Source organism: Sinohyriopsis cumingii, chromosome 9, assembly GCF_028554795.1.
Source record: "Sinohyriopsis cumingii isolate HCF-2022 chromosome 9, ASM2855479v2, whole genome shotgun sequence".
In the NCBI taxonomy this organism is placed as follows: domain Eukaryota; kingdom Metazoa; phylum Mollusca; class Bivalvia; order Unionida; family Unionidae; genus Sinohyriopsis; species Sinohyriopsis cumingii.
Genome location: NC_142969.1, coordinates 99,666,682 through 99,679,062, shown reverse-complemented (window position 1 = coordinate 99,679,062; position 12,381 = coordinate 99,666,682). Strand labels below are relative to the sequence as shown.

Sequence of the window (12,381 nt, the reverse complement as noted above, 5' to 3'; positions counted from 1 at the left end):
ATTATCCGCTGCACCAGTATTTAATTTGTGCTGTTCAGCATAATCTCTTTCATTGGCACTCTTATTCACTGCAGAAAGAGACAGGTGATGGGCTTTACCTTCGTCTTTTCTGGGATGTCCATTTTCTGCCTTTTGCTTGGTGGTTCAGTGCATTTAGGTAGTGGCCAGATAAAAATCTCTCCCTTTTGGTAGGGGTTTGAAGAAACTTAATAATGTAGACATGTCCAAGCATGAACAGTTCAAGATCTTTGAAGATATTACCTATATATAAATCTCTTAGAGTCAATGATTTTTGCGTTTATGATTAAAACTGGGTTTGTATAGTTTATACTGCATTACTACATTGAGACAATAAGATTAATTGCCCAACGGCCTGTGGCTTTCACTTCATTCTGTACTGAGATATTATTTTTACTGGACAAATACACTCAAATGGCTTTTGAACTCATTTTTAAATGTGCACGTTTCTTTGTTACAATGACATAATAAAGAGTGCTCATTAACGATGTTGTCCAGTTGTTAATGAATAGCAGTATATACTGTAATGACAACAACAGAACAAAAACATCTTTTCTCGCCGACACAAAGACAAAATGAAGGGCAATGTGATGAATGCGAATAGATTCTCAGTTAACAAAACAGTTGCCCTTTCCGAGTAAGCCCAACAAAAGGCTTTCTATACAATTATAAATGGTGAATAATTCTTTAGTTGTCTTTTTTAAAAAAATCATTATTAGATGCCTCAATTACACATTTATGCGAAGATAACAGATAATTTGGTTTTGGGTTTCATTGAGCAAACAAATATTTATATTTCTCATAAGGGATTATACCAATTATAACTCTGCAAAGAATAAACTACTTGTTTTGAGTATATAAGTGATACATCAGTATTTCTTCTGACGGGGCCCCAAGTGGCCGAGTGGTCTAAAGTGCTCACCGTTCCGGATCACTGCCATCTCACCTCTGTCTGCATGGGTTTGAGTCCAAGGCTCGGCTAGCATGGGTACGTGGGAAAGCCTATCAGTAGCTTCTCATGGGTCGGTGGTTCTTCCCTGGGTTTTCCAGGGTTCTTCCTCCACCAGTTATACTGGCCGCCATGTATAGCCTATCTTGTGCTGAAAAATGGCGTTAAACCCTAGAACAACAACAACAATAATTTCTTCTGATGCTGTTTGAAACGTGATACAAATAAAAAAACAAAAAAATATGTAGTGAAATACACCAACAAAAGAAAGAAATTATCAATGACCTACATGCATGATTATTTGCATGAATTTCCTGTTTCACTATTCAGTGCATCAGTTAAGAATGTGCCCCAAGTTAGTTACTATTCATAACTCACTTAGCAAATCAATACCCTGGTCATTTTGATGTACCTAAATCGAACTTTGGTCAATTTCTGAAGCCATTGGAAATGGGAACCTGTCTTAAATTTTAACAAAATGAAATAAAAATAATATACCCCTCTCTCGATAACCTGCAAACCTGCTTATAACGTGGGGTCAGGTGTGGATCCCATTTTTTAAAACAGAAAATACCCCCAAAATTGATCTCTATTTGTTGAACTTGAAGAAGATCGCGATCAAAATTGGTAATGGAAACTTGATGTATCGCTTGTTTTATTGTCAAAAACGGTAGATAGGACCTGGAAATTTTAATCAACACTATGAAATATTAAATTTAAAAATAGGTCACACAATTTTTTAAATTTTCTTTCCAAACAACATTTCTAGTACACCACAATTAACGATATGTAAGGAAATTTTTATAAATTAAAATGTCACTTACTCCAAGTGGAGGCAGCACTTTAATAAATAAATACAAATTAAATAATTTTTTTATCTATTGAAATTTGTGTTCTAGTTCTTTCTTATAGTTTCTTTTAAGTGCAATCATCATAAATGCAACGTGTCCTCTTGTAATAAAATGTAAAATGCGTCAATCTACTGCAACAACTTTGTTCGTAAGCATTATTCTGAGAACCTAATTAAGTGCCAACCATGTTTTGATAATTGACTTCCGGATGTATTTGTTGTATTGTTGCACTGAATTAAAAGTTGTCCTCCTTTGTATTATCACATTAATTATGTCTTTTGAATCAAATAAAGGAGGTGGAATAAAATAATAGTTTAAAGGCACGAAAATCCTGCAAACTTAAAATCTAGAGGCCCCAGTCATATGTCGGGTGAACTCACTTCATTTGATCAATCGAACACTTATAAATGTTATTGTGTATGTAACATAAACTACCTTAAATTAACTCTTTCATAACTGTGATCAAAGATAACAAGGCAGCCAAGCAAAATGAATACTTCCTAAGATAAAGAACTTGATTTCACAGATACAGATCATTGTGGGCAAGTGAGTTTCAGAGATATCCTCCAGGAAGATAAGAAGTTTCATTATTACTTCCAATGAAATCACGACGTCAATATTGCACCAATTGAAAAATAAAAAAATTGAGTTTCTACGTAGATGATTGTCTCACGAAATAAATGTCATGTGATTTTGAAGAAAAACAAAAGGAATCTTGTTTGGTGGTGTATCAACAGTTAGTCTAGTTCCCTGCTCTGTGGACTCCTGATTTGGCAGGATAATATTAAACACCACTATGGGAACCACACTAATCAAGAAAACAAAAAAACAGTAATGCAATACAGATTTTTTTTTTTGCATACAGGTGGCGGTTGTTGAAACCAGTTGTTATGATCTTTCATAGGTTGGACATTTTGAAAATAAATGTTTTTTAAACAGAATAACGAAAAACGTCATTAGAAAAAAGCACGTTTGTAAAAATTATTATCGACGTGATTGTAAAATGAGGATTCAGTCAATAGACAGCCCAGTTCTGTAAGCCCCCACCCCCCTTGATGCCAAAGCGATTCTTTTTCAATTTTTGGAGGTCCCTCAGTAACTCACACCTCACTTATAGTGCTGTCTATGTTTGTGGACCCCCCTGTGCATGAGTTATTGAGGAAGAGGTGTAGATAAATAAAAAAGCAACAAAACAATGATTTTTAATCTCTTATTCTTAGCTGTAAATTTAAAGGGCAGCACCTTTTTTAAATAAATTTGGCAAAAGTAAATCTTCACAGTAGATCGTTTTATGTATGAAAAAAAAAAAAAATATCAAGTTTTGTGTACAAAAAATAAAGGGTACAAAAAATAACATGAAATACGGTATACAAAATTGGCTACAGGTATAAACACAATTTAGTGGAACCTGAAGTTGTTAATGAATTGGATGTCATGTCATAGCACTTGTATAACAACATGTAACAATATCAGAGCACTTTCATATCAACATGTAGTATATCCCTGCAGAAATTTTTTTCTCAAATTGGGCAAATTGAGCATATTGCTATTTATACTTCTACACTTCAACACAAAGCCCAAACAAACTATTAAAAATTAGGACTACCCCTTACGTATATATGGTAATCAGCAGCAACAGACTATGATACGCCTGCAAGACTGGTACTACTTAACAACCATCATATTGTTTACAACAATGTCCACCGATGACAACAGAAATTGCTGAGCAAACAAGTCTGTTGTATTATATTTGTTTCTTTGATGTTCTCTTACAATTAAGCAGAGCCATGATCTACTGCAACGATAAATGTGTTGTCTCCCTGCTATTATTAGAATATGATTAATGATTGGCCCAGATTGGAAATTTGTAGACTTCAATGTCCTCTGCCATAAAAATATGGTATTTATTCGCAGAACTAGGTGACATCATCCATAAATATATGTCTCCCGCACTACCAGACTTAAAACAAGGGATAGATTTCACAAATTAAAAGATACTGACAATAACAGATTATGCAGAAATAGAATCAAGTCAATGATTCAAGGCAAGGAAAACTTGTTATTCCACTGAAATATCAGATAGTATTACAAAACAGTATCTGAGAAAACTCTTCAAACCTTCAGTGACTTGAGAGCCAACTCTGTCAATAACCTGGCATTTACATGTATTACTGATGAAAATCAAGAACCTCTTGAAACTGCAAATGAACTCAATGATTACTTTGTGAATATAAATGAAAAACTTGTGGATCTAACAGCTCATAAAAGACTCTCCAGTCATGAATTAAATCAGCCTATGTCTTCAAAACTTAGCAACGAAGAGTGCTTCAAAATACCTAAAATAAGTCTTGAATTCATTTTACATGAATTAGACAAACTTGAAGTCAAAATAGCTACAGGTCTAGATAATATAAGTGCTAAATTCCTAAAACTCTCATCTCAATCGATTGCACCTTCGTGAGTAATAGTGGTACAAAAAATCAGGATAGATTCCTGAAATTTCAAAAAGGAGCAGCTAGAGTTATTTTTTATATACTAATTTAGATATACCATCAACAAACCTTTTTAAAACCCTAAAATGGCTACCATTTCAGCAGATAAGGGTTATTAGTCTATAAATCCATATATGGTTTGACTCATCTTGTAAAAAAAGGACACTTAAAATTGTATGGTTCTAATCGACTATGTTTGTGCCCCATTCTATCTGTATGAACTTAACCCATTAAAATAAAAAACATATTTGGAAATCTTTCTTCACATAAATTATAAAATGATTGGTAATCAAACGCTTTGACTCAATCAAGCTCTTACTTGTCACTATCATTGAAGAGAAAGTGATCGTCAGTGAGCTGTTTCTGGGTTTCCTTGGTCATACCAACAAGGGGGTAATATGTACCAGCCAATTCTCCTTGCAAAGTCTTCAAGGCCTCAACAGTTTTCTTTTCCATGTCAAGACGATGCTGTATGAAAAATCATGAATGAGATAGTAGAATGCAGAATTCCCTGTATATTTATTTCTATTTTTTTCCTGAGGATGGGGTAGGGTTGCAATTGGTCTATCAATTCTTAAAATTGGTTCCTTAGATACATTTATACATGTCAAATTCATTGATGTCTGCAACTGCAATTTCGTTGGCAAAAGGTGAAGGGGATTAAAATTAAAGGCTGAATATTTTTCTCTCTCTCATAATTCTGGATATTTCCAAAATGCACTCATTGCACCCTAAACATCTGGTCTCCACTTCTTATAGCACCCTTTATTATACTGAATTCAAAATAAAGTAATGCTATGAATCCCATTACCAAATCTGCAGGGAAAAATTCAACTATGAAAATAATTCAAAATTACAGAACAGCATCCATTTGAGACATTGATTATGAAAAGAAGAAATGCTAGGAGCCTGCCTTATGTCACTTTTACTGCAGACTTTATTTTTGATTAATGTACAAACTATGATGCTATTGTAGTCTCTTGAATTAGTCCTTGTTCCATAAGCAGCCATGACAAATGTTTATCATGTTATAAGTACTCTTATTTTACACTGAATTCTAACACACTTAGAATATTTTGATAATATACACAATAATGTCTCACAATACTGAAAGATGATTCTATGTGTGGGCCAAGAAAATTCTGCAAAGATATGACTATCTTTGATAGACATGGGTATTTGGCAACAATTCCCACCAGCAATCTATACGTTCTAAATCCTTAAATTCATTCTGGAAGTTAATCACTTTTGAGTTATATAACTTCGAAAACATTATGGATCAATTCCTTGTACTATTTAGCATGTTAGAAGCTACTGTAAAGCTCTTTATGCCACAAAAAGCAAAATGCTAGTTCTAGCGTTCAGTTTACATACAGACTGACCAATTTTACGTTCCCATTAACTTTGTATTCAAGCTATTCTCATTGCTGCACATTTTTCAAACAGTTATTCAATCTTGTACCCTGCTCTAAAATTTGAATCACCCTGTTTAGCAAGCATGCTCATTCCCATCAGTTTCCATTATGCAACAATTCATTGGGCAAGTACAACATTTGGACCAATCAGAAAGCTCTTTACAGTGATCATCTTTTAAATAATGAACGGAACAAATATTTATTACAAAGCTCGTTGCAGAATGGGACCGGATATAGCATTATTTTTTTAAAAAAGTTTCTGAGATGATATTTAAAAAAGGGTCCGTATTGAGGAAAATCAGATTCAGGTCAGGAGAAAAGCAAAATTCAGATTTAAAACAGGAAAACAAGAAAACTTGTTTGAGGGCAGTTAAATTCAGTTTAAGTTAAATAAAAATACAACAACAACAAAAATTGAAAAAGAAATGTAAGTAGGAAAGATATGGAAACAATTTATTGTGCACAAAATAAACAATAAAATTAAAGCTATCTGAAATAGGAAATATAAATGCTGCTGAAAGTCATTCAAATTGTACAAGAAACAAAAATAACTTGTATTATATCGTATTGATATTTTTATTAAAATGTCAGTGATATTAAAATCTCAAAATATCACTGATATTTTCAGAATTTTTGACAAACTCTCAGTGAAATTTCAATGACAAATTCCCACTGATATTTTCAGAAATGTTGGCAGAATCAGTAAAATTTCAATGACAAACTTTCACTGATATTTTCAGAAATCTTGGTAAAATCTCCTAAAATACCATAATTTTAATGAAAAAGAACATTTGAGTGAATGTCAAAAAATGTTCACTGTGATTTTGCTGAAATTTCAGTTACATTTTCAAAAGGGTATGACTTTTGTACAGTATATTTTAACACATCAACCCCTGGAGGTTTCTATCGTTTTCGCCTGAAATTCGAGTAGAAAAGACATTTTGATAGCTATTTCTTAATACATCTGAAAACACCAACTTCCAGGTGATCATCCAATAACATACTGCCTAGTTGTGGTAGAAACATCATTTTTCATTGGCTATTTGGCTCGCACATGAGAAGGGTAAAGTTGGAGTTCTTTGGTTTTTTAAAATATTTTTCTTTCCTTCTTTTTTTGTTGCTAAATGGAGCCATTATTTTTTTTATCAAGACCACTCTATTCCAAATGGCCATATTATCCTACATTTTGCAAAGTTTCATCTGTCTGTTTGCAGTTCATACCTGTTTGCCGTAGTCTCAAATAAAAGTAAAAAATCCAGACACAAAATTGGCTCCAAAAAATGAGGTTTTTCCCTCTGTATTTTGTAGTGCAACTAGAAATTCCAGATTATTTGGTATCATTGTAGAGTTACATCTGTCTACCTTTCTAAAATACCAAACACTTTAATGTATCATGCATGACCATGACGCTAGAGTTCGGCAGTAGGCTACTACCTCCTGCCACGTTAACTTGTTGCCAGGTGTTAGTGTGTTAATAGGAAGCCAAAAAAATAATTTTTCAGAGTAAACATCAGATCAAGCCCAAAATCCACCTTGCACCAAATTTTCCAAGTCCAAAGATTCATTCATGCTTGTACTACCACGTATTCATTTTCTGATCATGTTTACATTTTCTCTACTTTTTTGGTCATGTCTTTTCATAATCAATGTCTCAAATGGATGTTTTTCTGTAATTTTGCATTATTTTCACAGACGCCTGTGCATATGTTCTAGGCTGGATACTTTGATTTTTAAAATTGTCATGTTTTCCTCGACCCAGAGTAGCCCAGTTTGAAACATGTATAATCAAGGTAATTCTGACAGGCCATTGTTTGATGTCAAACACTGCCAAAGGCTAGCACTAATCCGTTACGTAAGATTGTTGTGGCTAGAATTGAAGAGCCGGACATAGGAGTTGCGAGGCCTCACGATAGCCCATTATCACCTAGGTGTCGAAATGTTTTCCAAGATCAAAAGAAGTTGCCTGAAGAAGTGGGAGTGTCTTAACTTCTTTCCCTGCAAACAGAGAGACAGATTGAACTGGCCGCTAAGACGATTGGACAGGGGCACAGCGCCACCCAATCAGAATCGAGATGGCGGGGAGACCTTGATTTGGGTAGGATGATATTCCCGCGTCTTCCGGCAAGAGTTAGTTCGCTGAGAGAAATTACCCAGAGGAGAGGTTAGCGTAACTCCGAATAGCCATTCGTTATTGGCGGGAAAATCTTAGAGCGGGAAATTCTAAGTACAGAGAGCTTCAAATAAGGAAGCTTTGATGGACAGACCAGTTACAGTTTGGTCCCGTAGTCTCAGATAGATAGACGGAGGAAAAGAGAAGAAAGGAGAGAACTCAGGACAAGTTGAAGTCTAGGAGCGAATTGGAGGAGGAGATAGTAGAGACGGAGGAAAAGAGAAGAAAGGAGAGAAGTCAGGAGAAGTTGAAGTCTGGGAGCGAAATTGGAGGAGGAGATAGTAGAGAGGGAAACGGAGACAAAGGAGGAGTTCGAGGAACGGAAAGAAGGAAGGAATCAGTGGGAAAGAAATAGATGAGTAGATGCAAAGACGGGGAAAATCGAACTCACACTGTAAATCACGGGATGAATTAGGCTGTCACTTGGTCAAGGGAAAGACGAGTGATTGGAAGTTATCGTTTTAAATTATCACATTTATTAAATTGTTATTGATTGAATTTCATCTTCGTGTTCTCTATAATTTAACCGTCGGCATTGCTGACTGGGGGCTCAGAGCTGTAAAACTATCTCGTCACTAATTTAACTTTCTAACCTCATGAGCCAGGGTGGAACTTTCATCATAATTTAATTATATTATATTGGAAGAACCCCACCCCAATACGTGCAAACGTCACAAAAATCAATTATTTAGTGTCAAGCCAGATTCTTCACATAATGTTGTATATATTGTACATAACAGATAGAAGGCCTCAAGGTAGATTAGTTCTGTAACTGAGTTACCTTCTGTAAATAAAGTCATTATTATTATTAACTGCCATTTCTCTTGCCTTGGATGTCATATAATTACAATATCTGTATATTTGTTTTCATGCACACTTTACACATTAACCCCTGGATGTTTTTTGCCATTTTTGCCTGAAAATCGAGTAGGAAACACATTTTGAAAGCAATTTCTGAATAGACTCCGAAAACACCAAATCCCCGGTCATCTTTCAATAACATACTGCCTAGTTGTGTTAGAAACATCATTTTTCATTGGCTATTTGACTTGCACATGAGCAGAAGGGTAAAAGTTGTACTTTTTTTTTTTTTTTTTGCTAAACATAAACAGAGCCATTATTTTGGTATGGGGACCACTCTTTATTCCAAATGCCCATCTTATCCTACTTTTTGCAAAGGCTCATCTGTCTGTTTGCAGTTCATACCAGTTTGCCTTAGATCTGAGACCAAACAGTCTAAAATCCGGACACAAAATGGGATTCCAAACACGGGCGAATTTTGCGTAAAAAGAACTCGGGTCCGAAAAAGGAGGTTCTTCTATCTGTATTTTGTAGTGCAACTAGATATTCCAGATTATTTGGTATCATTGTAGAGCTACATCTGTCTACCTTTCTATAATACCACCCACTTTAGTGTATCATTCATGACCATGACGCTACAGAGCTCGGCAGTAGGCTACTACCTCCTGCCCCGTGAACGCTAGGGGTTAATGTGTTAAGATCACTTTGGTTAATAAAGTCATGTTTAATTCATATCATTATTAATTTGAAACATTTTGAAATGTGTGAAAAACTAATGATACTTCAATAAAACACTATATAATGATCAAACTTTTTACTGAAATCTCACAAAAGTTTTAGTCAATTTTTTTTGAAACCTCACAAATATTTCGGTGCAATTTTAGTGAGATCTGAATACAATTTCAATGAAAATTTTAATTGAAATATTTGTGAAATCTCACCAAACTTCTCAGTGAAATGAAAAAGACATAAGTGATGCCATCATGGATTAGGTTTGTATGCAAGAAAGAAAATGAGGACAAGAAAAACCTAAATCTTGTTTGACAATGTCTGTCAAAATAATCCATTGTAAAAATTATTGCAAATATTTATCATTGATTCCCAATAATGTTTAACCCTTTACCTCATAGAGCATAGTGACAAAGTGCAGCTCGCTATAAATAGAACACATGTTACCTAGTCGACCGCATACGCATAGCTTGCCTGTGAACTGTTAAGCAATGTAGTGTATGTTACGTTTAACAGCAATTTTAACCATTTTACATTTTTGGTACACATCTATTACATGTGGAACAATTTAAGAGTAAAGTCCGATTGTTATAGCTGTGTAATTATTTATGTGCTTTAAAATCTGGAGAGAATTCGTTCACAGTCATGTCAGTGAGGCCGTGTGACCAACCGTAGCTGCCATTTCTCGTACTCGAAATTTACAAGTTTTTCGTCTGTGTCTACATCACTAAGTCATCTAAATTTGATAATTTATAAAAACTAATTGCAGCCTATATCAATATCAGAGCCTTTACCTAGGTTACTGAATCTTTCATAGTTGTGATTCTAATCATGAAAACTTCGTAAGTACTGAATGAAATCCGCGACCGCCATTTTGGAGAGTGGAGATTACGACCCAGTTACTTTAAATAGCAGATATCGACCAGTACATAAACAGTGACCACGTGATCTGACGTAATTGTCATTCACAGAAATGAATGTAGTATCTAATAAGGGGTTTTCCCCGAAGGTGGCGCTACAAAAACCGGCTTAAAATGGCTGATGTTTACAGCAGACGTCAAAAGGCGCTTCTATGGGACTTTTGTAGAAGCGTCAAAAGTCGCTTCGATGCGACTTTTGTAGAGGCGTCCAAAGACGGTTGTATGAGGTAAAGGGTTAAGAATCATTAGGCAGTTTAATAGAAATTTGAAGCAGATTTTTGTATTGTTTACGCAGAAAGCGCTTAAAAAACCTGTCTGAAATCCACTTCAAGTACGCCTGGAAAATTTTGTATGAGATGGACTATTACCAAATTCCATATGGACAACCTACAGATCTCATGGACTAATTTGCATATTTCATGGGATATTCCATATGGAGTATGTAAGGAATCCATAACATTTCCATATGGATACAATGAAATCCATAAGAGTGGTTTAGCTATAGAATAAAAATTTCCACATGAATCTTCTTGTAAAAGTATGTATAGATTCCATATCGAATCCATGTGAAAAATTTCGTACAGGATAGGTTCACAGGTTTGCAGGATCACCAAACAATCAATGTGAAATTAAAGTTTTTCTTCATATTTTCCTACCAATATATCTTATACACAAGGTATAAAATGCAACTCCAATGCTACCTTTAGTCATCGATCACTTGCAATATAATCAAGAAACAATACTGAAACACAACTCATTTAATAAGAGAAACTTTAAAAAATTATGTTAATTTTGTGTGAAATTGTAGGATTCATGTGAATTTATATAAAATTATGCCTAATAATCATCCAAATCCATGAAAATATTGCATTATATTTCAACCTCTATCATTTTTTCTTTGGTAAATCGCTGATGTACAGGTATTTAAAACATTCACAATAGGCCCCAATGCTATGAACACTTGTAACCCTATTTTACCAACATACACCACTGTATGGAGTTGACATAACTTGATGTGAACATCTTGTTGCATATCAATCTAATTTTATAAATGCTTTCATATACTATGAACTCTATGTCAGATTATTTATATATCAACCTGTTTTGTGCAAGTCGGGGGGAATCCAAAGCCTTGATGGGTTCGGCCAACTCTGACTCGGGTGGAGACAATGTACTTGCCGCTGGGGTCAAGATCACCAAAATCAAGCTTGGACACATCACCGAAGTTTGAGGCTGGATGTTTCAGTTCCTTCACTTTGTGGTAATCTTTCAGGACTGGATGCATGACATCAGAAAAGACATCATAAGCTTCAGGATCACAGGCATAAATTCCTACTGAGCTGCTCAAGTTCTCACAACCTGAAAAGGAGCGATTTTTAAAAAAAATAAGCGTGAATTCCAGATATAAAAATAAAATAAGTAGGGCAAAGGTCACAAAGTGCAGGAATAAAACAAAACCAACAACAAAAACTGCAATAAACACAACAGGTCATAAATACCCATAACTGCATGTCGTTTATTCAATGCAATATGTGACAGGTGCTTACAGCACAGATTTATTATTATCTGCAAAATTCTCGCTTCCAGTATTTTATGCTCTGAAGCAGTCATTGGAGATTCAGATTATAGCACTCTTTTTATAACTTTCTTTTTCACAAAAATAACGATGCCCACTATTTCAGGTCACAGTTAATTTAATTTGGAAGGAAACTAACAAACCATGTTAATGACTGACTCAACAATGACCAATTAAAAATATATAATGCTGGAAAAATGAATATTTATTCAGATTTTTTAAATAAAAAATCCATGACCCAAGTGTTCTTGATCATTACCAGTCTCTCTTGGGATTCTTCATTCATTCCCTATTAAGAATTTAAAGTCAACATTTTTGGTATTTCTAACCCAAAATCTGCCTAACTAAGACTTTAAGTTCCAATCAATTGATCACTATCTGCTGACAGTCGTTTACAAAATTATGCATACATGCCAAGCCCACGAGAGATACAAGTGTAACCATTATGCGGCGAAGAAGG

At 34.6% G+C, this 12,381-nt stretch overlaps 1 protein-coding gene across 1 annotated transcript in view; it reads right to left on the bottom strand.

Annotated features, from left to right (window-relative positions):
- The window catches only part of LOC149792336 (arginine kinase-like), a 59,966-nt gene that overhangs the window by 35,664 nt on the left and 11,921 nt on the right, over positions 1-12,381 (bottom strand). Inside the window, exons 2-3 of the mRNA XM_089970909.1 lie at positions 11,445-11,704; positions 4,630-4,778 (exon numbers count right to left, since the gene is read on the bottom strand). Coding sequence (XP_089827035.1) covers positions 4,630-4,778; positions 11,445-11,704 — 409 coding nt within the window. The remainder of the gene's footprint in view (positions 1-4,629; positions 4,779-11,444; positions 11,705-12,381) is intronic.